The 24184-nt window shown below is 59.6% G+C and overlaps 3 protein-coding genes across 11 annotated transcripts; 2 read left to right on the forward strand and 1 right to left on the reverse strand.

The window, feature by feature from the left end:
- Positions 1-600: 600 nt before the first annotated feature.
- PSRC1 (proline and serine rich coiled-coil 1) lies at positions 601-3529 on the reverse strand. Its single transcript, XM_066204149.1, has 7 exons — positions 3492-3529; positions 2325-2362; positions 2183-2240; positions 1403-1754; positions 1047-1203; positions 797-967; positions 601-710 (listed from the first exon to the last, which is right to left on the reverse strand). Exons 2-7 carry the CDS (start codon positions 2338-2340, stop codon positions 601-603), a joined length of 864 nt encoding a protein of 287 aa, XP_066060246.1. The 5' UTR covers positions 2341-2362; positions 3492-3529.
- Positions 3530-3733: 204 nt separating this feature from the next.
- Positions 3734-6516, forward strand: PPIL1 (peptidylprolyl isomerase like 1). Of its 4 annotated transcripts, none has more exons than XM_066203997.1 (4): positions 3734-3836; positions 4954-5108; positions 5188-5256; positions 6234-6516. In XM_066203997.1, exons 1-4 carry the CDS (start codon positions 3781-3783, stop codon positions 6452-6454), a joined length of 501 nt encoding a protein of 166 aa, XP_066060094.1. In that variant the 5' UTR covers positions 3734-3780; the 3' UTR covers positions 6455-6516. The 4 variants fall into 4 exon arrangements, with proteins under 4 accessions (XP_066060094.1, XP_066060096.1, XP_066060095.1 ...); XM_066203999.1 differs by lacking the exon at positions 3734-3836 and adding an exon at positions 3845-3923; XM_066203998.1 differs by lacking the exon at positions 3734-3836 and adding an exon at positions 4024-4854.
- Positions 6517-8140: 1624 nt separating this feature from the next.
- CPNE5 (copine 5) lies at positions 8141-22519 on the forward strand. Of its 6 annotated transcripts, XM_066203916.1 has the most exons (21): positions 8141-8289; positions 9691-9731; positions 10395-10441; positions 11846-11949; positions 12371-12410; positions 12494-12570; positions 13300-13359; positions 13444-13507; positions 13738-13841; positions 14045-14149; positions 15168-15209; positions 15514-15589; positions 16268-16321; positions 16399-16460; positions 17200-17246; positions 17996-18177; positions 18973-19100; positions 19168-19270; positions 19953-20010; positions 20238-20311; positions 21809-22519. In XM_066203916.1, the coding sequence occupies exons 1-21, from the start codon at positions 8207-8209 to the stop codon at positions 21980-21982; spliced, it is 1725 nt and encodes a 574-aa protein (XP_066060013.1). In that variant the 5' UTR covers positions 8141-8206; the 3' UTR covers positions 21983-22519. The 6 variants fall into 6 exon arrangements, with proteins under 6 accessions (XP_066060013.1, XP_066060016.1, XP_066060015.1 ...); XM_066203919.1 differs by lacking the exons at positions 8141-8289; positions 9691-9731; positions 11846-11949 and having other exon boundaries at positions 10433-10441; XM_066203914.1 differs by lacking the exons at positions 8141-8289; positions 9691-9731; positions 10395-10441 and having other exon boundaries at positions 11106-11949; positions 19250-19270; positions 21809-21950.
- Positions 22520-24184: the final 1665 nt, after the last annotated feature.

Raw genomic sequence — 24184 nt, forward strand, 5'->3', positions numbered from 1 at the left:
TCTTATTTAAAAAATACATGAAAATACAAAAAAAGGAATTTATAACCAACTTCCCCCATTGTGCCCACCCCCCTTGCCCCGCAAGGTGCCAACCCCCCTGAAGATGCCACCCATCCCACGGTACCAACTCCCTGAGGTGGGGGGAACAGTTGGGGGTTACAGGGATGTCTGGGACCCCGCCGCCCAGGGGTGAGGCTCAGGTGGGGGAACCCAGGAATGGGTGTTGGGGGGTGAGTGACCCCTGGATACTGGGGGACATAGGACATTTCCTACTCTTGATGGGACCTTTTGTAATTAAAGTAAAACCCAATGAGTGCCTCGGTTCATCCCTGGGGAGGCCGCTGGCTCTGCCACCCCAACCTCAGCTTGTCCCTGGGGGTTCCAGCTCTGCCTCACAGCCTGACAACTGAACGGGTTCCTTGGCTGCTCCCTGGGGGCCCTTGGCACTGCCTGCCTCCTTCCAAAACCCAGTGGATGCCTCAGCTCATCCCTGGGGTGGCTTGGCTCTGCCCGCCCCCAGCCTAGGTACCTTGGCTGGCACCTAGGGGGGGTCTGGGTGCCACCAGGGCCTCTGGGTAGGTGCGGGGTGGTTTGGGCGTGTCACCTCGGGGTGCTGCTCACCGCCGTCTTGCGGGGGGGCCGCAGGCGGGCAGGGGGGGGTCCTGGTTTGCACCCCAAGGCAGCAGCTGGGGGTGCTGCCCGTGCTGCACCTGCAAAGGGGAGAGAACCCATAAGGACACTGAAGCACAGGGAGGGGGCATCCCCTGTGCCAACCCTAACCCTACTACATCCTTACCTCTGGCTGTGGGGGTCCTCCCACCCACTGCTGGAGTCCGAGGGGACACCTTGGGGAGGGCAGTGGGTGCCAGAGAACAGCTGGAGGGGACAGGAGTGGTGGTGGTCCTCACGTGGGGCTGGCGGGTGGAGGGGGGGCAGGGGACTGTGCCCCCCCTCACCTTAGGCTGGCCTGGGGAGAGAGGAGAGCATTGGGGTGCAGCCCAGGAACCCCCATGGCCATGGTGTCCCCACCCCCTTGCCATCACTACCTGCTGTCCCCCCTCGGGAGGGCTCTGACCTGCCCCGGACACCAGCCCCCTGCCTCTGGGGAGGGCATGGCTGGGGGGGACCAACGCGGCTAGGGGGAGGCTCCCTGCCCCCGGAGGGTCCTTTTGCTGCTGCTGTGGAACTACGGCTGGAGGGTGCCTGAAAACAGAGGAGGGGGACATGGGGACATCACTCAGTGAGTGCCCCCCACCCACAGGGCTGGGGAGGTTCATGATGAGCCTTGGAGACAGGGGGGCACTCACTACCCCCATCTAGGATGGGTTTGAGGGAGCATCTGGGTGTTCAGCCCGGGAAGGACATGGCTACACTGGGACTCCTACTCCCAGGTTTCACCTACCTTGGGGACAGTGGTGGCAGCAGAGGCCCCCCGGGGCTTGGCGGGGAGGTGCGGAATGGAGGCAGGTCCCTGCGAATCCACGGTGGGGAGGAGCGCCCGCACCGGGCTGTCCTTCACCACGAAGGTCTGGCGGCGGGGACTGCGGGGGGTGCCGGGGGGCGTGGCGGCGGGTCCCGAGGGGTTTCCGGCGGCGGGAGGGGGCAGGTGACACCCCTCCAACTGTGCCGCCAGGCGCGTGGCCTCCCGCACCATCTCTTCCAGACGGGCCCCGCGCAGGGGACTCCAGCGCCCGTTGCCACCCCCGTGCCGGCACCCCCCACCCGCCCTATCCTCATCCTCCTCTTCCTCCTGGCTGCGAATGAAGCGGGGAGAGGGAGAAAGGTGGTGGCAGCCCCCAGCACCACTGCCAAGAAGTGGCAGGAACCCCCCACCCCATGCCGGCCATTCATTGGGTGACACATCCTCCAGGACCCCCACAACCACATCCATGAGGAGGGCATGACCACAGGACCCCCACGACCCTGTTCATGGGGTGACATATCGCCAAGGACCCCATCTTTGGGGTGTGATGTCCCTCAGGCCCCCAGGACCCCAACTATGAGTTGCCACATCCCCCACAACCCCATCCATCGGGTGACACATTTCCTAGGACATTGACAATGAGGTGCTATCTCCCTCTATCTTCTATGTCCATCCTTTTCCTCCTGTTCCCAACTATAAGGTGCCCTGTCCCTCCTGTTCCCACACACGGGGTACCCTGTCCCCACTACGCCCCCATACCTGTCAGATGGGGATAGCACACCAAAGTCGAAGCTCTCCTCGGTGACAAATCGAATATCTGGGGGGACACTGGGGGTCAGTCCCGGCCTCCCCCGCCCCAGGGGGGAAACACTGGGGACACGCAGCATTGGTGCTGCCGTACCTCGGTCCTCGGCCATCGCCTCGGCGCACCGGGGCCACCTGCGGGAGCTGGGGGGGTCACCACCAACCCCATCGGGGTCTCCCACGCGCGCCCCTACCCGCCCCCCATGTCCCCAACCCCTCGCGGGGGCCCGGTGGCATCGGTCAGCACCGGGTGACACGGCCGGTACCAGGCGCCGCCGGGCTCGATGCCACCGGGATGGGGACAGGATGGCTCCGCCGGCACCAGTAGGCGGGGGTGATACCGGCTACCCCCACCCGGGGAACCCACAGCCCCAGCCCGGGTGTACTCAGTACCACAATGGGAGGTCCCAGCCCTGCACCCTGATCCCTGTGAGTCCCCAGTGCCACAATGGTGGTTCCCAGCCCCTATCGGGGAACCCCAGGCCAAGAATAAGGGGGTCCAACGCCGCTGGGATGTCGCAGCCCCACACCCAGGGGAACTCCCGTCCAATACCCAGAGGATCCGGCCCAGCCCCACACCCATACCCTGATCCCGGGTGGTCCCCAGCCTCACATTTTGATTCCTGGGGGATCACAGCCCAACAGCCTGGGGCCCCAGCCCCACATCCCGATCCCGGGGGACTCCCAACCCCACACCCCGATCCCAGGGGACCTCCAGCCCCACATCCTGATCCTCAGGGGGTCCCCGTCCCACACTGGGAGACTCCATTCCCGTACCTAGTGGTCCCAGCCCTTCACCCCAATCCCTTGGGGATCCCAGCCCACACTGAGGGGTCCTAGTCCTGTATCGCGATCCCGAGGGGGTCCCATTCACATTCCTAGGCCTCCCACCTCCCACGTGGGAGGTCTCAGCCCCAAATCCCAATTCTGGAGGTCCCATGCCCACTCCCGGGCCTCCCAGCCTCACACTGAGGGGTCTTAACCCCATAATAGGGGATCCCTCCCCCACACCTGGGGAATCTCCCAGCCACGCACCCCCAGCCCGGGAGACCCCAATCCCATATTGGGGGCCCCCAGCTCCAGACCAAGAGGCTTCCAGCCCCACCGACGAGTCCCAGCCCCGCACCCCAATCCCACGTCACCCCATCTCCGCATGGGCTGGTTTACCCCTCGCTCCGCGGCCCCCCCCGATCACCCCGCAGGCTTCCCCTCTACCCGGGGGTCCCGGTCTGCCCCTTGTCCCCCTTCTTCCCCCCCACCTCACCGCCCCCGGCTCCCGCTCGTCGCGCGCGCCGAGGAGGCGTGGCCTAACGAAAGGGGCGGAGTCTCGTTCGAATTCCCCCTCCCCTTGCAGCTCAATCGCGGCGCGCCCGCCCCGGGCTCCGATTGGTCTGCTTACTTTAAGCTTCCACTCTGATTGGCCTATCTCCTCGCCTTCCGCCTCACTCATTGGCTCTTCCCTCCCCCTCCCCGCGCTCCACCCCCAGCCCCCTGGGGGCGCGTCCCGGAAGCGCGGCGTCTGAAGGTCCTTCCGCCACCGGTGCCGTCGCAGCATGGCCGTCGTGCCGCCCGACTCCTGGCAGCCGCCCACCGTTTCCATGGAGACCACGTAAGGGGCGGGGCCTCGTCCCGGTACCGGCACCGGCACGGGAAGCCTCGCCCACCCCGGTCCCCGCCCCCTCCCGCAGCGCTGGGGGTAAATCGGTGTCCGCTCCCTGCCACCCCGGCTTCCATGTAGCCCTGGTGTTCCTGAGTCCCCAGTCCTCCCGGTACGAGGCAGACCGGTACGGTCCGACTCCCCCCCAGTATCAACCAGTCCTGGTTTCTGCCCTGGTACTAGAGAACCCCTGGTCCCCGCCCTCCGTGTCCCCCATGGTGTTCCTAACTCCCAGGCCCCTCGGTACCGGGCCGATCCCAGTGATGCCGTGGTGGTCCGTTAGTCCCAGTGTCTCCCGGTACTGCACAGAACCAGCCAGTCCTGGTTGCTTCCCCTGGTACCAAGAGCCATCCATGTCCTCCTGGGGTCCCAGTACCTGCAGCCGCCATTGCCCCCCATCCTCTCTCATCCCTGTGTTCCCTGTCTGACTGCCCTTGGGGGATGGGGGGAGGTCACGTTTAGGTGTTTCCTGATACCCTTCCCATTCCTGTTCCCATTCCCAGTATTTCCATTTCCCATTCCCTGAATGGGTCTGCTGGTGCTGGAGCTATACTAACAGCACAGCCCCCTGACTTTGTTCTGAAACTGGGGTTGGGGGTCACAGCTGGGATGACCCTGCCCTTCAGCTGCAAGAATTTACCCTGTAGATGAAGGAGTTCACAGCAAGGTGACTCCATCTCCTGTTTCCATTCCTGGTGCTGTTCCCGATTTCCAGTGTCATTCCTGTTCCTGGTTTTCTCGTTCCCAGGATGGGCCTTCCCGTGCGGGAGTTGTACTGGCAGACAAAGCCCCTAGCTTTGGTCTGAAACTGGCTGTGGGAGTCACATTGTGATGACCCTGTCTCCAGTTCTTATTCCTGGTGATGTTCCCGTTCCCATTCCTGCTGTTGCCATTCACAGAATGAGCCTGCTGGTGCTGGAGCTGCGCTAGCAACACAGCCCCTGGCTTTGGTTTAAAGCTGGGGATATGGGTATCACTTTGGCATGACTCCATTTCCTTTTCCCATTCCCATTACTGTTCCCCATTCCTGGTGCCTTTCCTGTTCCCATTCCCTTTGTTCCCATCCCAGGATGGGCTCACTTGTGCTGGAACTGTACTGGCAACATGCCCCCCGCACCTGCAAGAACTTTGCTGAGCTGAGCCGCCGCGGGTACTACAATGGCACCAAGTTCCACCGCATCATCAAGGACTTCATGGTGCAGGGAGGGGACCCCACGGGTACTGGTGAGCGCAGGCCTCTGAAATCACCCTGGGACCCTCCCTGGTTTCAGGGGTACCTGCTGACCCCCAAATCCCCCTGCAGGTCGTGGTGGTGCCTCTATCTATGGGAAACAATTTGAGGATGAGCTGCACCCTGACCTGAAGTTCACTGGTGAGCAGAGCCAACACTGGGAGAACACTGGAGGGGCATCCCAGGGACGCAAGGACCCCACCTATAGGGGGGCAGGACCCTTGAGAACACACCTGTGGAATGGGATGTCCCCTGTGTCCTTATTCGTGGGGTGACTTGACTCCCAGGACTCCAGTCATGGGGTGGCATGTCTCAAGGGGGCTGGTCATGTGGTATGTCCTCTGGATCCTGACCATGAAGGTGGCATGTCTCCCTGTCCCCCAGACCCCGTCTATAGGGTGACAAGTCCTCTGTGTCCCTCAAAACCCCATCCATGGAGTGACATCTCCCCCAGGAGCTTTGCCATGGGATGCCCAGTCCTCTGTTTTCCCATTCCTGGTGTGATGTGTCCCTGTGTCCCACAAACACCAGGATCTTGGCAATGGCCAGCATGGAGCTGGACACCAACAGGAGCCAATTCTTCCTTATATCCCCTAAGACCTTTCCATTGGGCGACATTTTCCCCATGACACCAGGACCCCAGCCACAGGATGACATGTCCCTGAGACCCCATCCATGGGGTGGCATGTCCTCCATATCCCCCAGGGCCTCCTCCCTGGAGTGGCATGTCCCCCAAAACCCTGGCCATAGCATGGCATGTCCCTCAGGGTGCCAGGACCCTTAGCCCCTGTCCCGCAGGCACTGGGATCCTGGTGATGGCCAGTATGAGGCTGGACACCAGTGGGAGCAAGTTGTTACTGATGTCCACTAAGACCCCTCCATCTGGTGACATGTTCCCATGTTCACGGGATGACAAGTCCCAAGGCTCGCAGCCATAGTTTGACACCCTTGAGGATCCCAGTCTTGGGGTGACATGTTTCCTGTGATACCAGGATCTTGGCCATGAGATGACATCCCCTATGGGGTGACATGTCCCTAATCATGGTGGAACTTTGGCTGTGGGGTGGCATCTTCCCTGTATCTCCATCCATGAGGTAACATGTCCCCATGTCTCACAGGTGCCGGGATCCTGGCAATGGCCAATGCAGGGCCGGACACCAATGGAAGCCAATTTTTCCTGACACTGGGCCCAGCACAGTGGCTGGATGGGAAGCACAGCATTTTTGGGAGGGTATCCCAAGGAATGGGGGTGCTGGGGCGCCTAGCCATGGTGGAGACAAACTCCCAGGACCGACCCCTCGATGATGTCAAGGTCATCAAGGCATATCCCTCAGGGTAGGGGTGTGGGGTGCTTTCCCTCCAAATTGTACTGCTCGTTTGTAATAAAAGAGGTTGGATGTGGTGGGCTGCAGAGTGGTGGTTTTAGGGGTAGGTGGGGGAAGTGTCTTTGGTGTGATGGGGGTCTGGGAGGTTCTGAGCCCCCCCAAAAGGGGTTTGTGGATGCCCTTGGAGGGGTGGGTGTCTCCCCCTGGGGACATGGAGCTGCCAGTGGCCCCAGTTCCTGGGGATGTAGAGTGGGTGCCAGAGACCCAAATTTACCCCTACTGTATTGTGTCTATGTGTCCTCAAAGTTTCCTGGGACCCCCCAGAGTGTCCCCCCACCATCAACCCATTGGATCACTGAGCTTTGGGTGGAAAGGGAGGGGGTTATGCTGTCCCCCCAGAATGGGCTCCTCACACAGCACTGGGCACCCCTGAACTGGCAGTGAGGTCCACATGCCAGCACCCACTGGGTTTCCTCCTGGCACTGGGTAACCCCCCAGCAATGGGTGTCCCCCCGGCTCTCAAAGTCACCCCCTGGCTCCCAGGGCAGGATCTGGGACAGTACTGGGAGCTGCTGGGTGTTACGAGGAATGGTGTGGGGGTGATACTGGGAGCTACTGGGGGGATTGCAGAGGACTGGGGGACTCTGCATCTGCAGAGGACTGTGGGGATACTGGGAAGGTTCTGATTAAGGGGGAACTAGGAGGATTGGGGGCTCATCCTGGGGAGTGGGTGGTATCGAGAGTGTCACCATGGCACAGGGGGGCGCACTCGGAGTATCGGAGGAGTGATGGGGCTACCGGAGAGGGAGCACCGGGGGTCTGGTCTGGGGGTTATCCAGGGGGCAATACCAATGGACCGTGGTGTACCGGCATGTGGAGACAGCCTCGGGGGCAGTCCCGGGGCAGTATCGGTGGTCTCGGGGCGATCCCGGGGCTGATCCTTGGTACCCGTGTCCGGGGGGCACTGGGGATGGGGAGGCGGCATGGGGGCCGATGCGGAGGGCGGCACCGGACGAGTGAGAGTGATGCCGGGGATCTGAGGGCTATCCCGGGGACAGTATAGGGGGTCCGGTACCGGGAATGGGGAGGCGGCCCGCGGGCGATGCGGGAGAGGTGTCGGTGGTCAGGGGAGGTACTAGGGATTTGGCGTTGATCCCGGAGCGATCCCGGGAATCTGGGGGAGATCCCAGGGACTGTACCGGGCTTCCGGGGGGAACAGGGCTATGGAGGCTTCTCTGGGGATGATGCGGAGGCCATCCCAGAGATCTGGAGGCGATTCGGAGGCGGAGCCGGAGCGGGCCCGGGAGGTAACGGGGATTTGGAAGCAGCCCCGGAGGCGGTGCGGGGGTAGATCCCAGGAACCTGGGGGTGATCCCGAAAGTTTCGGGGCGATCCCGAGGGTACTATCGGGGGTCTGTGGCGGTACCGGGGAAGGGGAGGCGGCCCAGGGGGCGGTCCCGGAGATCTGGGGGCGATCCCAGGGGCGGTCCCGAGCCGGTCTCGGTCACCCCGCTGCGGGTCCCGAAGAAGACCCCGGGGCAGTCACTCGGTGCGCAGCCGGGGCCGGTGCCAGGAGCCCCGCGCGGTGCCAAAGGTGGTCCCGGTCTCCCGGCGGGCGGTCCCGAAGAAGACCCTGGGGCAGGCCCTCGGTGCGGCGCCGGAGCCGCTGCTGGGATCCCCGGGCAGTGGCAAGGGCGGTCCCGGGGCGGAGCCGATCCCGATTGCGATCGCGGTGTCGGTGTCGGGGCATCGACGGAGCTCGGGGCATGGCGGGCCTGGGTTCCCCAGAATCGGGCACCGGTCCCGCTCCCATCCCGGCCACTCGCGTGGAGCTCACGGTGTCCTGCAGGTAGTGGGGCCGCGGCGGGAGCCGGCACCGGCCGGCGGGGGTGCGGGGAGACGCTGGGAGGCACTGGGGAACAGGGGCAGCTGGCGTTGGAAGGTGCTGGGATGCAGAGACAGGCACTGGGAAGCACTGGGGAGCGGCGTTGGAGGGTGCTGAGGTGCCCTGGGAGGCACTGAGATCCCCTGGGATGCGCTGGGAAGCATTGGAGAGTTGGGAGCAGCTGGCGTTGTAGGGCACTGGGTTGCCCTGGAACGCAATGAGATGCACTGGGAGGCACTGGAGTGCCACAGCAGCTGGCGTCGAAGGGTGCTGGAGTGTACTGTGATGCACTGAGATCCCCTGGGGTGCACTGGGAGACCCTGGAATGCACCGGAGAGTGGGAGCAGTTGGTGGTGTGTATTGCTGGGATGTACCGGAATGCACTGAGATGCCCTGGAAGGTACCGGGAGACACTAGGGAACGGGGCGTAGTCGGCATTGTAGAGCACTGGGAGGCACGGGGAGACACTGGGTAGCAAGGCAGCTGGCTTTGGAGGCCCTGAAATGCATTGGGAGGCACTGGGATTAACTGGGAGACATTGGAATGTGCTGGGAGGCATTGGGGAGAATCGGAGCACAGGGAGGTTGGGTATGGGGACGGACGGGCACTGGGTTAGCCAAGGGTGCTGAGGGTGCAGGGCACTGAGGGGAGTGGGGGACGGGGGGGGGGGCATTTTGGGAGTCTCTGGGACTAGGGTGCAGGGAGGTCAGGTTTGAGGGATTCTAGGGATGCAGGGGGGTCAGATTGGACCCTGTATCCCCTGCACCCCTATATCCCTTGCCCACCCTGAAACTCCTGAATTCCTGGGCCTCACTGCATCATCTGCATCCCGTGTCCCCTGCCCACCCTGCAGCCCCCGTACCCTCCCTCTGCAACCTGAGGTCTTTCTTTGGTGTCCTGACACATAGTTGTGCCCCTGACACATGGCACTCTTACATGTCATGCTGTGCACCCTGTGCAGATGTGTCTGTGCACCCCAACATGTTTTGTGGGGCACATCTGGCAGTGCACCCCAACACCCAACCATGCTCACCAATACCTGGCTGTGCTCACCAACACCCTGCTGTGCACCCTGATACATGGTTGAGCCCCCCAGCACATGGCCCCCAACATGTGTCAGACATGCTTTGCACCCCAGTCCATGTCCTGGGGCACACCTGGGTATGCACACCCTGCCATGCACCCTGTCACAAAACTGTGCACAACCCATGTGGCTGTGCACCTCAGTGTATGTTCTGGGGCACATCTGACAGCGTAAGGGGTACATACAGGCACAACCAGGTGCTCACACTCACATTCACACACACAAACTCACACACACACACACTCATGCACACTCACACTCACTCCCCCCTGCCCCCCCAGGCAGCTCCTGGACAGGGACACCTTCTCCAAGTCGGACCCAGGTGAGTGGGGGAGAGGGGATGGGGTGTATTTTAGGGTCTCTGGGGGTGTTTTGGTTCTTAGGTGTTTTGGGTAGTCTTTGGGGGGCCTGGGGTTTTGGAGGGTTTTGGGGTCACTGGAAGGTGTTGGGGGCTCAGGAGTTGTTTAGATCTCTGGGGGTTTGGGGGTCTCTGGGAGATTGGGGGGTTCTCTGAGGTATTTTTTTTAGGTATCTGAGGGTTTTGGGGGGTCTCTGGGAGTGTCAGTGTCTCTGGGGAATGTTGTGATCTATGGGGGTTTTTGGGATTTCAGAGGTGTTTTGGGAAGTCTCTGGGATTGTTGTGGTTCTGTGAGGTTTTGGGGGTTTCAAGGACATTTTGGAGGATTCTGGGTGTGTTGGGAGCTCTGGGGAGTATTGGGGTCTCTGGGGGTTTTGCATGGTGTTTGGGGGGTTTTGGTGGTCTCTCGGGGATTTGGGGAGCCTCTGAGGTGGGGAGGTGTTTTGGAGGTGTCTGGGGGATCTCAGGGGGTCTTGGGGGGTTCGGGAGTCTCTGAGGTGTTTTGGTGGGTCTCTGGGGAGTTTTGGGAGTCTCTGGGAATGTTGGTGTCTCTAAGAGTTTTGGGGTCTCTGGGGTGTTTTGGTGGGTCTCTGGGGGTGCCTGCCCCCCTGACGCCTCCCCCTGCAGTCTGTGTGCTGTACACGCAATGCCCTGGCAGTCACCAATGGCGGGAGGTGAGTGACCTGGTTGGTGGGGGGGCAGCCAATCAACATGTTGGGCTGTGCTCAGCTGGCCAATTGGCATGTTAGGGTGCACTCAGTCAGCCAACCAGAATATTGGGGTGCTAGCTGGCCAACCAATCATCAGCATATTGGGGCAATGACCAATCAACATGTGTGTGTGCCAACCACATGGCTAATCAGCATGTCAGAGGTAACAGCAGCCAGCCAGCCAAGCAGCATGTAAGATTCTGGCCTATCAGCATGGAGGGGTAATGGCCAACTGGCCAATCAGATTATTGAGGTGCTGGGCAGGTGACCAATCAGCAAGTCAAATTCTGGCCAATGAGTTGGGGGGCTGACCAATGAGCATGTTGGGGTGTTGGCCAGATGGCCAATCAGTGTGCTGGGGTGCCAACCAGTTGGCCAGTCACAAGTGAGCTATCAGCATCTTCGGGTGCAGCACCTGAACAATGAGCATTCTGGAATGCAGCAGCCATCCAATCAATGTTAGGGTCAGAGTGATCAGCCAACCAGCATCCTGGGGATCTGGGGAGCATGTCGAGGTCCTGGGCAGCGAGCCAATCAGCTGTCGGCATGCAGCCAGGCCCCGCCCCCCTGTAATTAACAGAGTGTTAATTGCAGGGTAATGAACGAGGGGGTGGGGAGGGGTGTGGTGGTGGCACTGCTGCACAAAACAGCACCTGGGCCCGCCCTGCCCCTGCCCGCCCCTTTCCCATGCATGTCTCCACATGTGCCCCGGCCTGGGCCCGCTGCCCGCCCTTGCCCCGCCTCCTCTGCCCACAGGTGCCCCATGTTCCCAATCTCATGTTCACATGTTCTCATGACCCTGTGTCCCCAAGTTGCTGTGTCCCCATATCCTCATGTTCCAACGTCCTCAACCCCATGTCCACATATTCTTATGTCCCTGTGTCTCCATGTCGCTGTGTCCCCATACCTGTATGTCCCCATGTCCACATTCTCATGTCCCACTGCCCCCATCCCCATGCCCCCAACCTCATTCCCATGCCCCTGTTTTCCTGTCCTGTGTTCAAATGTCCCTGTGTTTCCATGTCATCATATCCTCGTGTCTCCATCCCTATGCCCCCATGTCTCTGCACCTCCATGTCCCCATACGCCTCTGCCCACACCACCACATTCCCATGTGCCCATGTCCCTGTGTCTGTGTCCCCATATCCCTGTATCCCCATCCCCCATGCCCATGTTCTCGTGTTCCCATGTCCTGTGTTCTCATGTTCCCATCCCTATGCCCCCATGACTCAGCATCTGTATGTCCCCATGTCCCTGTGTCCACATCACCACATCCCCATGTCCCCATGTCCCTGTGTCTTCATGTCCCTGTGCCCACTTCATGTTTTCCTGTCACCCCATTATCCCCACTGTCCTCACATCCCCCAGTTTGGCCGGACCGAGGTCATCGACAATTCCCTGAATCCTGACTTCCTGCACAAGTTTGTCCTTGATTATTGCTTTGAGGAGCGGCAGAACCTGCGCTTTGACCTGTGAGTGGCCCCTGTGGCCTCCGTGTCACTCCCCATGTAACCCCCCATGTCACCCCCTGTCTCCCAGGGTCACCCCCTGGCCACCCTGGCACAGCCTCCCCAGAGTATCCTTGTCCCCATCCCTGTTCTGTCACCATTCCTGGACAATCACCACCCTTTTTCACATCTCTGTCCCCACACTTGTCCCATCCCATTGTCATCCCTATCCTATCCAATCTCCATTCTGTCCCTATCCCATCGTGTCCCTGTCCACATCCCATTCCTGTCCATTCTGTTGTGTCCCTATCCCATCCCATCCTGTTCCTGTACCCATCCCATCCCATCCCATCCCATCCCATCCCATCCCATGCCAGTCCCCATCCCTGTCACATCTAAGGCCCCCCCTTCCCATTCTGTGCTCACATGTCCCCTCTGTCACCAGGTATGATGTGGACTCCAAGAGCCCTGACCTCTCCAAGCATGTAAGTGCAGGATTAGCCCTGCTCCCTTGGCCTCCCTGGGATGGGCATCCCCTTGGTGACACCCGATGTTCCCAATCCTGCAGGATTTCCTGGGCCAGGCATTCTGCACCCTGGGGGAGATTGTGGGCTCAGCTGGCAGCCGCCTGGAGAAGCCTCTGACGTGAGCCCCTGTCGCCCTTTGCCCCAGTGTCCCTATGTCCCCTGTGTCCCCATGTCTCCATGTCCTACCCCAGTGAAGCGCCTGATGTGAGCCCCTCTTGTGCCCCAGTGCGCCCATGTTCCTCCTAGAGAAGCCTCTGACATGAACCCCTCCAGCCCTGGTGTCTCCAAGTCCCAACCCCCCACCCGGAGAAACCTCTTGTGTGAGCCTCCACTGTGGTCCAGTGTCCCCGAAGTCCCCAGAGTTCCCATGCCCCCCACTGGAGAAACCCCTGATGGTAGCCCCCCTCAGCCTCAGTGTCCTAGGGTCCCCATGTCTCTGCTCCCAGTGTGAGCCACCTCCCCCACTGATCCCAATGTCCCCATGTCCTCTCCCATGGAGAAGCTCCTGACATGAGTCCTGCCTGCGCCCCAGTGGCTTTTGGAAGGAATGTGGGTTTGGGGGATCTGGCTTTGAGGGATCTGGCTTTTGGGGGGTCTGGCTTTAGGAGGAGCCATATGATTTTGGAGTTGGCTTTTTCAGGGGCAGTTTGTTTTGTGGGGATTGACTTTTTGGGGAGCTGAATGTCTTTTGGGGACTGGCCTTTTTGAGGGGAGAAACAGCTTCTTTTTAGGGTGCTGGAATCTGGGGTAGATGGGTTTTTTTTTTATAGATTTCCTCTTTTTGGGTGGGGGGGCTTTTTCTTGGGCGGGGATCCCTTTCATCACCCTTCAGCATGTGTCCCTGCAGGATGGGGACAGCCACTATGCACACCCGGGGCAGGAGACGCACCCTAGCCGCCTCCAATGGGTAAGTCCTGGGGTGCCCAGTGCGCGGGGGTCACCCCCAGGACACCATGTGTGCCTCCACCATGTTCACATCCCATTCTGGCAGTGGCGTTCCGGGGAAGAAGTGCGGCACCATCATACTCCTCGCTGAAGAGTTGGGAAACTGCCGGGTGAGCTGTGGCAGGGCAGGGGAGGGGGCATAGCCTGGGGACCCTGCAATATCAGGGGTGGCTAAGACACACTAGCCCACACCCCAAAGGTAAGGGTAAGGGCTGTCTATCCCCACGCTTCATCCTGCCTGTCCTGGATCCCTCCTTCCCTCATGGAGCAGCCGCCCTGCAGGATCCCACCCCTGAGAGGGGGGTGCAGGGTGGATGACCCCCGCGATTCCACCCCTCAGGACGTGGCCACACTCCAGTTCTCCGCCAACAAACTGGATAAGAAGGATTTTTTCGGAAAATCTGACCCCTTCATGGTCTTCTACCGCAGCAATGAAGACGGGACGTGAGCAACCCCCCCTCAAAACTGCAGTGACCCTCCCACACCTCATGGGAGGGCTCAGCCTTAGCACAGGACACCCCTATGTCCCCATGGACTAGAAGTGGTGGGGGTGTCCAGAAATCCTCACTGCGCTGTGGGGGTGAAGGACTCGGGGGATGCTGGGATGGGGGAGTGACCCCCTTGTCCCCTCCTTGTCGTCCTCCCAGTTTCACCATCTGCCACAAGACAGAAGTGGTGCGGAATACGCTGAACCCCGTCTGGGCAGCCTTTGCCATTCCTGTCCGTGCCCTCTGCAATGGGGACCATGACCGGTGAGTACCAAGGGACTGGGACCCCCTGCACCCCTTCTTTGGCCCCAAAGACCTCCTTCTCACTCTTCCCCCCATCTCTAGGGTCCACCAGGACTTCTGAACCCCCTTCCCCCATCTGTCATACCTGGGAACACCCTGCACTCTCATCTCTGTGGTCCTCTGAGACGCCCTGAGCCCCCTTCCCCCCCACCCATGGTGCCCCAGGGATGCTGTGCACCCCCGTCTCCTGTCTCTCTGATCCTCCAGGACCCCCTTTCCCGTGTCCGCCTGTCTCTGTGGGCACCCAGGGCTCCCTTTTCCTTTTTTCCCCCCATCTCCCAGATCTTCCAGGAATCCCTGCACCCCATGTCCCCATCTCTGCAGTACCTCTGGACACCCAGAGCTGCCCTCACTCCATGTCTGTGGCACCCCAGGACCTCCTTCCTCTCTCTCTGTGATCCCTCAGAATCTCTTCCCCTCTGTCTGTAGTACCCCAGGACCTTCTTTATCTCCTTCCCCCCATCTCTGTGGTTTCAAAGACCCCTGCATCTCCTTCCCCATTTCTGTGGTACCTTAGAACCCCCTGCAGCCCGTCCACCCTCTCTGTGGTCCTCTGAGATCCCCAGAACCCCCACCCCTGTCTCCGTGGTATCAGTAGCACCGACTCCTGTCCTGCCCCCCCCCCCCCCCCCCCCCCCCCAAATGTTACCTGCTTTTGCCTCAGTTTACCCATCTGGGCAATGGGCATCACAGCTGTCACTGAGCCGTCTCGCCCCACCCCATCCCAAATAAGTGTCACCAGCTGCTGTCCTGGCAAACAGCTCCTCACGCCGCTTTAGCCCCGTGTTGGACGTTGCTGTGGCAACGATGGATAAAAATATCCCAATGAGGAGGAGAAGGAAGCAGGAAAAAGCCCACAGAGGCGTCAAAACAAATCCCCCAGAGAGTGGGGGGTGGCAGGTGCCCGGGGAAGGGGGGTGATGGGATTTGGGGGTGAGAGGGGGTGCTGGTGACCTCTCCCCCTCCCCCTGCCTTGCAGAGCCATCAAGGTGGAGGTATATGACTGGGACCGTGATGGCAGGTGAGCTGTGTGTGGTCCTGGGGATCCCCCACACCCTGGACCTGCCCCACCCCGGGTGACAGGGACCCTCCAGGCAATGGAGACCCCCCCACCCCTGCATCCTAGGGGAAATGGAACCCCCTCCCCGGGTGATGGGGACCACCCGAGTGATGGGAATCCCCCCATGCTATTTGGGATTCCCTGGCTGATGGAAAACTTCCTGGGCAATGGGAAACCTCTCAGCCTCACAGCCCCGAGTGATGGGGACCCCCCGGGTAACGGGAACCTCCCTAACCTGACTGATGGAGAACCACTGGCCTTGCAGTCACGACTTCATTGGGGAGTTCACCACCAGCTACCGGGAGTTGGCACGAGGCCAGAGCCATTTCAACGTGTATGAGGTGAGGGGTGGGGGGGATACATGGGCAGGGGGATCCTGCAACTCCCCGTGAGGCGTGCGGTCCCTCTGCTGCACCCCCAGGGGTTATAGTCCCCGGGGTCCCTCTCTCTGCTGCACCTCTGGATGCCAGGGTCCCTGTGTGGGTGCTACATCCCCTACGGTCCCCATGATACAATTCTGGGGTGGTGTTATGGTCCCCAGGGTCCCTTCCAACACTGCACTCTGGTGTGTCATGTACCCAAGGGTTGCCCTCCTGCACTGTGAGGTGTCATGGTGCCCAGGGTGCTCATGCTGCAGCCACAGAGGTTTATAGTTCCCAGGATTCCCTGTGCTACAGCCAGGAGTGTTGGGGTCCTGGTGTGTTATGGTTCCCATGCTGCACCCTGGGGTGCAGCACCCACAGCTGCTCCCTTGAGGGTCTCCAGCCCCTGCCATGGATCTCCAGCTGCACTACAATCCCCAGGGTCCCCACATGCACTCCTCAGTGTCACAGCCCATGCTGTGGGCCATATGCTCCTCAAGGTCTCTCTCTGCACCCCAGCACAGTGCTCCCACTGCTGCCCCCCAGTATACTCTGTGCTCCCTTGTCCCCTAGGATGTGACAGTCCCTTGCACTGCTCCCTGGGGCCTCATGTCCTTGTGAGAAGCAGCCCCCTTCCCTCCCCTCCCATCTCTGCAGGTGGTGAACCCTCGGAAGAAGATGAAGAAGAAGAAGTACCTGAACTCGGGGACAGTGAGAATGGGGATGTGCAGAGGTGGGGAACACAGGCGGTGTGGGCACTTTCTCCCCTGAGCCCCATGTCCCCACAGGTGACACTGCTATCCTTCGCTGTCGAGGCCGAGCACACGTTCCTGGACTACATCAGGGGCGGGTGAGCAGGGGGTCCCCAGCACCTCCAGCTGCACTTTTGATGGTTCCAAACACCCCCATTTCCTTCCTTGAGGGTATCCAGCACACTGAGCTGCTCCCTCAAGGGCAGGGAGTCCCCAACACCTCCTACTTCACTGTAGGGGAGTCTGCAGTACCCACTGTTGCTCCCTTAGGGATGGAAGGCAGGAGTTCCTGCTATTCCCAACTCCTCCCTGTGGGATCCCCAATACCTCCCAGTTGCTCCACTGGGGGTCCTCAGCACACCTAGCTCCTCCACTGGAGGCTCAGCACCCCCACCCAGATGCCTCCTTGGGGGCAGGCTGTCCCCATCACCCACAGCTGATTCAGTGGTAGTCCCCAGAACCCACAATTGCTTCCTCTGGAAGTCTCCAGCACTTCCAACAGCTCCCTTTGGGGTCCCAAATACCCACAGCTGCTCCTCTGGGGAAAGAGTGTCCCCACCACCCCTATCTTCTCCACTGGGGGTCCTCAACACTCCCACACAGATGCTATCTCATGGGCAGGGGCTCCCCAGCACCCTAAATTGGTAATTTGGGGGTCCCCAGCACCCCCAGCTGCTCCCTTAGGTGCAGCATGGTGACACCTCAGTGCAGGTACACTTGGAGGTGCTCTGAATTGGGGGATGGGTACACCCAGTCCAACTTGTGGCCCCAGGGGTATCCCTACGCCAAACTTGCAGCTGACCCCCTGTGTCACCTCAAGGCCACTTTACCCCCCAGGACCCAACTCAACTTCACAGTGGCCATTGACTTCACGGCATCCAATGGTGAGTGGGAACTGTGTTCCCCCAGGGGGATTTATCTGGGGCAGTTGTAATGAGTTTGATGTCATGATGGTGTCATCCTTGTCACCAATTTGGGGACATGATGTTGTCCTTGTAGTTGTGTTGAGGGCATGGTCATGTCTCCCTTGTCACTGGGTTGGGGACCCAGTGGCATCTCCCTTGTCACTGGGTTGGGGTCATGATGGTTTTGTCCTTGTCACGGGTTTGAGCCCATGGTGATGTTATTTTTGTCACTGTGTTGGTACTATGGTGGTGTCATACTTATCACCAGCTGCCACTGGGTTGGGGATTAGGTGTCATCATCACTGAATTTGGGACAGTGGTGCCACTCTTGTCACTGAGTTGGGGTCATGGCAGTGTCACCTTTGTCACTGCATTGGGGACACGGTAGTGTCATCCTTGCCATTGTGTTGGTTCCATGGTGGTGTCATCCTTGTCACCAGCTGTCACCAGATTGGGGATGTGGTGGCATCACCCTTGTCACCAAGTTGGGAATGTGAAGGTGTCACCCTTGTCACTGTGTTGGGGACGTGGTGGCACTTGGAGACATGGTGGGATTTATCCTTGTCCTGGTCACTGTGTTGGGGATAAGATGACATCATCCTTGCCACTGGGTTGGGGCCATAGTGGTGCCGTGGTTGTGGGGATGCTAGGGGTGTTTTGGGGGTGCTGGGGGGGATTATGACAGTGCTGGGGGGCCTGTGGAGGTGCTGAATCCCATACCCGTGCAGGGAACCCCTCGCAGCCCACGTCCCTGCACTACCTGAGCCCCTTCCAGCTGAATGCCTACAGCCTGGCACTGCGCGCCGTGGGGGACATCATCCAGGACTACGACAGTGACAAGATGTTCCCAGCCCTTGGCTTTGGCGCCAAGATCCCCCCAGATGGGCACGTGTCCCATGAATTCCCACTGGTGAGGGGCCAAGGAGGGACAGGACTGCGGAGGAAGGGTGGTGTCCTTGTCACCCAGTCGGGGATATGGTGAAATCATCTTGTCACATTGTTTGGGACATGGAGGATCATGCTTATGCTTGGATTGGGGCCATGGCAGTGTCATCCTTGTCATCATATTAGGAAGGGGCTTGGTGTTGTCACCAGTTTGGGGTCATAGTGGTCTCATCCTTGATCACCGAGTTGGATACATGGTGTGTTTGGGTTGGATCTGGACTGGGGATGTGGTAGTGTCATCCTTATCTTTGGACTGCGAACACAGTGGCATCATCATTTTGTGACTGGTTTGGGGTCATGGCTGTGTCACCAGGTTGGAGACATAGTAGCATCATCCTCATCAGCAGGTTCAGGATGTGGTGGTGTGGACTCTGTGCTGGGCATATAATGGTGTGTTCTCGCCACCCATTCTCACTGTGTAGTGGACATGGTGGTATCATTCTTGTCACTGGGCTGGGTATGTGGTGGCAATTTCCTTGTCACTGGGGATGTAGTGGTGTCATCCTTGTCTTGGGTTGGGAACATAGTGGCATCATCATTTTGTCACTGGGTTGGGGCCATGGCAGTATCATCCCTGACACTGGTTTGGCAACATGTTGGTGTCTTCCTTGTCACTGCATTGTGGACATGGTGGGATCATCCTTGTTAGCATCCGGGGGCCACAGCAGTGCCATCCTTGTTTGTGGGTGGGGTCTGTAGTGTCACCCTGTCCGTGGGTGGGGACCGTGGTGTCACCATGGTCCTGGTGACTTTGTGGCAGAATGGGGATGCATCAAACCCGGCATGCCATGGCATTGCGGGGGTGCTGGAGGCGTATCAGTGCAGCCTGCGCCGTGTTCAGCTCTACGGCCCCACCAACTTTGCCCCTGTCGTCAACCATGTTGCCCGGTAAGAGGGGCCCCATGCCCCGGGGTGGGGTCCCTGTGTCCCCTGGCGTCATGCAGGGTCCCCCCAGCTCAGCGGCCACAGTGCTGGACGGGTCCCAGTACTTTGTTCTCCTCATCATCACCGATGGTGTCATCTCTGACATGGCTCAGACCAAGGAGGCCATCGTCAATGTGAGACCCTTGTGGTAGCACTGGGCGGGATGGTGGCACCCCTGAGTGCTAGGGGTGGGGAACCTGGGGCCCTTGGGTGATGGGGCAACCTGGGACTCTTGGGTGATGGGGCAATGAGGAGGGATTGGGACCCTTGAGGGTGGGAAAGGTTGGGGGGTGGAAAGGGGATTGGACCCCTGGGTTCTAAGGGGTTGGGGGTGGCAGCTGGGACCTTTTGGGTGATGGGGTGGGTAAGGAGCTGGGACCCTGAAGCTTAGAGGGAGGGGGTGGGTTGGGACCCTTGCATGCTGGAGGGGTGGGGAAGGGGCTGGGAGCCCTGGGTGCTTGGGGGGGGGGCGGTGTGGACCTGCGTGCTAGAGGCAGTGAGGAGGGACTGGGACCTTTGAGAGGTGGGAAAGGGCTTGGACCCCTGGAGTTGAGAAGGGGCTGGGACTCCCAGGGTTTGGGGTGTATGGGTGTCTGGAACCCCTGGGTGCTGCAAGGGGGCTAGGAAATTTCTGGAACCCCCCCAGTGCCGGTGGGGAGGTCTGAGATCCTTGGGTGATGGGGAATGGTGAGGGACTGGAATCCTTACGGGAGAGGGTATTGGCACCCCTGGGTGCTGTGGGAAAGGGGGGACGACTCATTTGGTGACAGCATCATTAAATTTCATGGGACTCCCTTCACCCCCTGGCTCCCTCAGGCTGCCAAATTGCCCATGTCCATCATCATCGTGGGAGTTGGCCAGGCAGAGTTTGATGGTAAGATCTGGGGGCTGGGGGCATCTAATGGAAGGCTGAGGAGATCAGGGGGGGTCCCTTGACCACTGGAATTATGAGTTAAATGTGTCAGCATATGAATGGGCTCAGCATACTCCAGCGAGGGGGTTTGGGGGTTCTAGTTGTGAGGTTGAGAGGGACATAATGGGATCCCACCCTGGGGTGGAGGGCACTGGGGTGCTGCTGACCTCTGCCCACATTGCCCCCAGCCATGGTGGAGCTGGATGGGGACGACATCCGCATCTCTTCCCGTGGGAAAGTGGCTGAGCGTGATATTGTCCAGGTACCTCACCAATGAGGGATTTGGGGACTCCCAGCCCACCCAGCAGGGTGGTAGGGGATTCCCTGGGGACCTCAAATCAGCCCCATCACTCCTGGGATGCAATGGGTTGGACTGGTGTGCAGGGATGGTAAAATGGACTGGGACATGGGGCAGCACTGGTGTTTGCCGGGGCACTGGGACGTGAGAGGGATGCACTGGGACTAGGGGTTGCAATGGGTTTGGGATGCACCTGGATGGAGGGACAGACTGGGATTTGGGTGTGCACTGGGACATGGTGAGGGGGCTTCACTGGGAAAAGAGGGTGCCCTGGGACTTTGGATGTACCTTGGAAGGAGGATGCAGTGGGACATGGAAGTGTATTAAGATATGGGGGGCACTGAGACATGAAGGAGACAATAGGACGTGAAAGGAGGTTTACTGGGAAATGGTGGGGGGGTTTAGCATGTCAGGGGTGTGCTGGGACATAGGAGTGGTGCACTGTGACATGGGAGGGATGCACTGGGAAAAAGGAGTGCACTGGACCTTGGAATGTATTTCAGTGTGACACTGAAACACTGACACTGGGACATTGGGTGCACTGGGTACATGGTGGGGGCCTTCACTGGGAAAAGTGGGTGTACTGAGATTTGGGATGAACTGTGGAATGGAGGTGCAGTGGGACATTGGGGTAATTAGGATATGGGGGGCACTTTGGCATGAAGGGGGTTGATACTGGGAAATGGGGGGCACTGGGATGTGGGGGGCACTGGGGCATGGAGGGGCAGGTACTGGGATATGGAGTTGCACTGTGACATGAAGAGGGAGTGTACTAAGATATTTGAGGGGGTTGTGCTGTGAAAAGGGGCTGGAATGAGACTTAGGATCTCTGTTGGGAGATTCTGGGGGGAGCCTGGGACATTAGCAGGCACTGGGACATGGGGGAACATTGGGACATTGGAGATGGGCACTGGGATATGGGATGTACCTGGATTTGGGGAGCACTGGGACATGAAGGGGGAAGGTATTGGGGAAGAGGGGTGCACTAGGAAATGAGGGGGGCAGTCAGATATGGGGGCACTGGGACATGAGGAGGGTGTGCTGGCAAATGAAGGGGGCATTGGGGCACCAGGATGGACCTTGATGGGGGGCAGTGGGACATGGGGGTGTACTGGGAAATAGGAGAGGCCACTGGGATGTGGAGGCTGTGGGAAATGGGAGGCACTGGGAAATGGAAGGGCATTGAGGCTTGGCATGCACGTGGATGTAGGGATGCCCTGGGGCATGAAGAGTGGTGTACTGGGAAATGGGGAACACTGGGATATGGGAGTACATTAGGACATGGCTGGGGTACCAGGATATGGGGAGGCGCTGGGTCTTAATATGTACCTGGATGTGAGGGACACTGGGACATCAGGAATGGGGAGGAGACACTGGAACTGCTGTGTGTGGGGCACACAGTTCCAGAGGCTTCCCGGCCCTGGACACCCTCAACCACTCTGCCCCCCTGTGCCCCTCCAGTTTGTTCCATTTCGTGACTACATGTCGGGGGGTCCCGGCGCGGGACTGAGCATGGCAGGGCTGGCGCGGGAAGTCCTAGCTGAGATTCCCGACCAGCTCCTCTCTTACATGAAGGCACGGGGCATAAAACCACCCCCCATACCTCCCATGTCCCCTGAAATCCCCCCACCCTGACTGCCTACCCCCAACACACCACGTCCCCTCATTCTGCCCCAGGACCCTCTATCCAAGGACCAAAGGCAGCCATACTCTGCCAGGGACCTGGGACTGGGGGTCCCTGTCCTCTCTTCCACAACCTTGGGGTCCCCCCCTGATCTGGGGTCCCCTCCCCAATCCGGGTTCCCACCACACCCATAAACCATCTTTTGGGTTTCCCAGGGGATTGGTATGGTGTTGCCTGAGCATTCTTGGCTCCTATACCCATTCAGGACTATCCCGCCCCCACAAAAAAAGAGGCAGGGGGTCTTCACCCTCCTGACCAGAAAACCGGGGTGTGCAGGAGCCTCCACCAAACATGGAGTGTCCCCCTAGGGTGATGCATGACCCCTCCTCACCTCACCAGCTTCCCCAAATCCACGGTCTCCCCAAATTTCCTGGGCTGATCCCAATGGGGTCCCCAGTGTTTTTTGTGTTCCCCCTTGCCGTGTCGCATGTGTCCATGTGGGTTTGTATTGAGTTGCCTTAAATCACAATAAATTATTGTGGCTTTAATTACAGCCCCCTCCCCTGGGACGTCCCAGCATCTCCCCTAAAAGGGACCCCACCCTGGTTGTATGTGTAACTCCCCTGTGTGTGACCCTCTCCAGCTGTGTGACACCTCCTGGGACTGTGACAACACCCCTGCTGCCCTGTGTGACTCTCCCTCTCCCCCGCAGTTCTGCCCCCTCCCCATCTGTGATACCCTCCAAGCTGTGATGCCCTCCCGCTGTGTCACCCCCTCAACCTGTGCTCTCCCCCAGCTGTGACACCCCCAGCTCTGACCCTTCCCCAGAGTCAGATCCCCACATACTGTGTGGATCCCCTCAAATATATGACCTACCTGGCTGTGTGTGACCCTCCCCCCAGCTCTGACACCCCCCAACTGTGTGATGGCCCCCATGTCTGATATTTCCTGGCTGTGATGCCCCCACACAATGTAACCCCCCCCCCCCCAGGCTGTGGCATCTGCCCCAGCTCTGATCCCCCACCAGCTGTGTATAACACCCCACCACTGTGTGACACCTCAAACTGTGTGACCCCGACCTCACTGTGTGACCCTCAGAATTGCAAATACACAGAAACCACTTGGGGGAGGGGAGAGTTGGGTTATTTACAGGATTCTGCACCCCCCACACCCCAAACCTGCTTGAAGGGGGCCATGGTAGGTTGGGGGGGGGTGGTGCTCATAGAGACTCCACACCCCAATTGAGAGGTGTCATAAAGTCCCTGAAACCCAACGGGGGGCGGTCACAGAGACTCCACATCCTACTGGGCGGTTCACAAAGTATCCACACCCCAGTTAGGAGGGTCACAAAGCCCTCACATTTCACTTTCATAGGGTAACAAAGCACCCCTCAACTGTGTCTGTGGGGTCTCATAAAGCCTCCCCCTCCAGCTTGGGAGGGGCAGGTCACAAAGTGCCCACACTCCAACCTGGTGTGCAGGGGGTTTATAACTGTCCTTTCATAACTGCCCTTTTATAATTTATAAATTGAGGGGGTCACAGATACCCCACATCCCAGCTCAATGAGGTCACAAAACGCCCATCCTCCAGTTTGGGGGTCACAAAGCCCCAGCACTCTAATGGTGGGAGAGTGAAAAAGCTTCCTGTCCCCTGGCTGGGAGGTGGGAGTTGTTTTAGGCCCCTGTCTCCCCCCCAAAAGAAGTGGCTTTCCAGTGTAAGGGGACTGCACCCATGCTAAGACCAAACCTGTCAATGGATACTGGGTGGGAAATCCCATGTTTGGGTGGCTGCTCTCACCCCCCCTTCTTGCACCCCTCCAGGCTGTGGGGGCCCTCCAGATCCCAAATTTGCTTCAAGATTCCATTCTTTATTCCTGCATTTTCCTTGGCCAAGGTCGGCCCTGGGGGAAAGCAGCACAGATCCCAGGGGGCACAGACCTGAACTGGCACACCAAAACACAGGGAGCCTCCCTTAGATCAGGCAGTGTGAGGGGGCCTCATGTTGCTGTGGAGAGCAAATGGTGGGAAAAAAGCCCCTGAGACCCCCCATAACAGGACTGCCACCAGGGGTGCCATCTTTCGCTGGGGGCGGGTGTCAGGGGTTGCTCCCAAAAATAAAACACTCCACATAAAGAGAGAAGAGGGGCAGATGAAACCCTGCATGCATATCCCCCTGCAGAAGAGTACGGAGAGGGTCCTTGACTGTTTGGGGCC

The sequence above is a fragment of the Chamaea fasciata genome, unplaced genomic scaffold, assembly GCF_029207755.1.
Source record: "Chamaea fasciata isolate MVZ Bird 193981 ecotype frontalis unplaced genomic scaffold, bChaFas1.0.hap1 SCAF_25, whole genome shotgun sequence".
NCBI lineage: Eukaryota > Metazoa > Chordata > Aves > Passeriformes > Sylviidae > Chamaea > Chamaea fasciata.

Coding starts and splice junctions, on each gene's coding strand:
- PPIL1 (XM_066203996.1), top strand. CDS start 4,868: ATGACTCCATTTCCTTTTCCCATTCCCATTACTGTTCCCCATTCCTGG. Junction 5,109..5,187: donor AGGGGACCCCACGGGTACTG/GTGAGCGCAGGC, acceptor ATCCCCCTGCAG/GTCGTGGTGGTGCCTCTATC. Junction 5,257..6,233: donor CCCTGACCTGAAGTTCACTG/GTGAGCAGAGCC, acceptor CATGTCTCACAG/GTGCCGGGATCCTGGCAATG.
- PSRC1 (XM_066204149.1), bottom strand. Junction 1,204..1,402: donor CTGCCACCACTGTCCCCAAG/GTAGGTGAAACC, acceptor CTCTGTTTTCAG/GCACCCTCCAGCCGTAGTTC. Junction 968..1,046: donor CTCCCGAGGGGGGACAGCAG/GTAGTGATGGCA, acceptor CTCTCTCCCCAG/GCCAGCCTAAGGTGAGGGGG.
- CPNE5 (XM_066203913.1), top strand. CDS start 11,165: ATGCATGTCTCCACATGTGCCCCGGCCTGGGCCCGCTGCCCGCCCTTG. Junction 15,210..15,513: donor GACTGGGACCGTGATGGCAG/GTGAGCTGTGTG, acceptor CTGGCCTTGCAG/TCACGACTTCATTGGGGAGT. Junction 15,590..16,267: donor GCCATTTCAACGTGTATGAG/GTGAGGGGTGGG, acceptor CCATCTCTGCAG/GTGGTGAACCCTCGGAAGAA.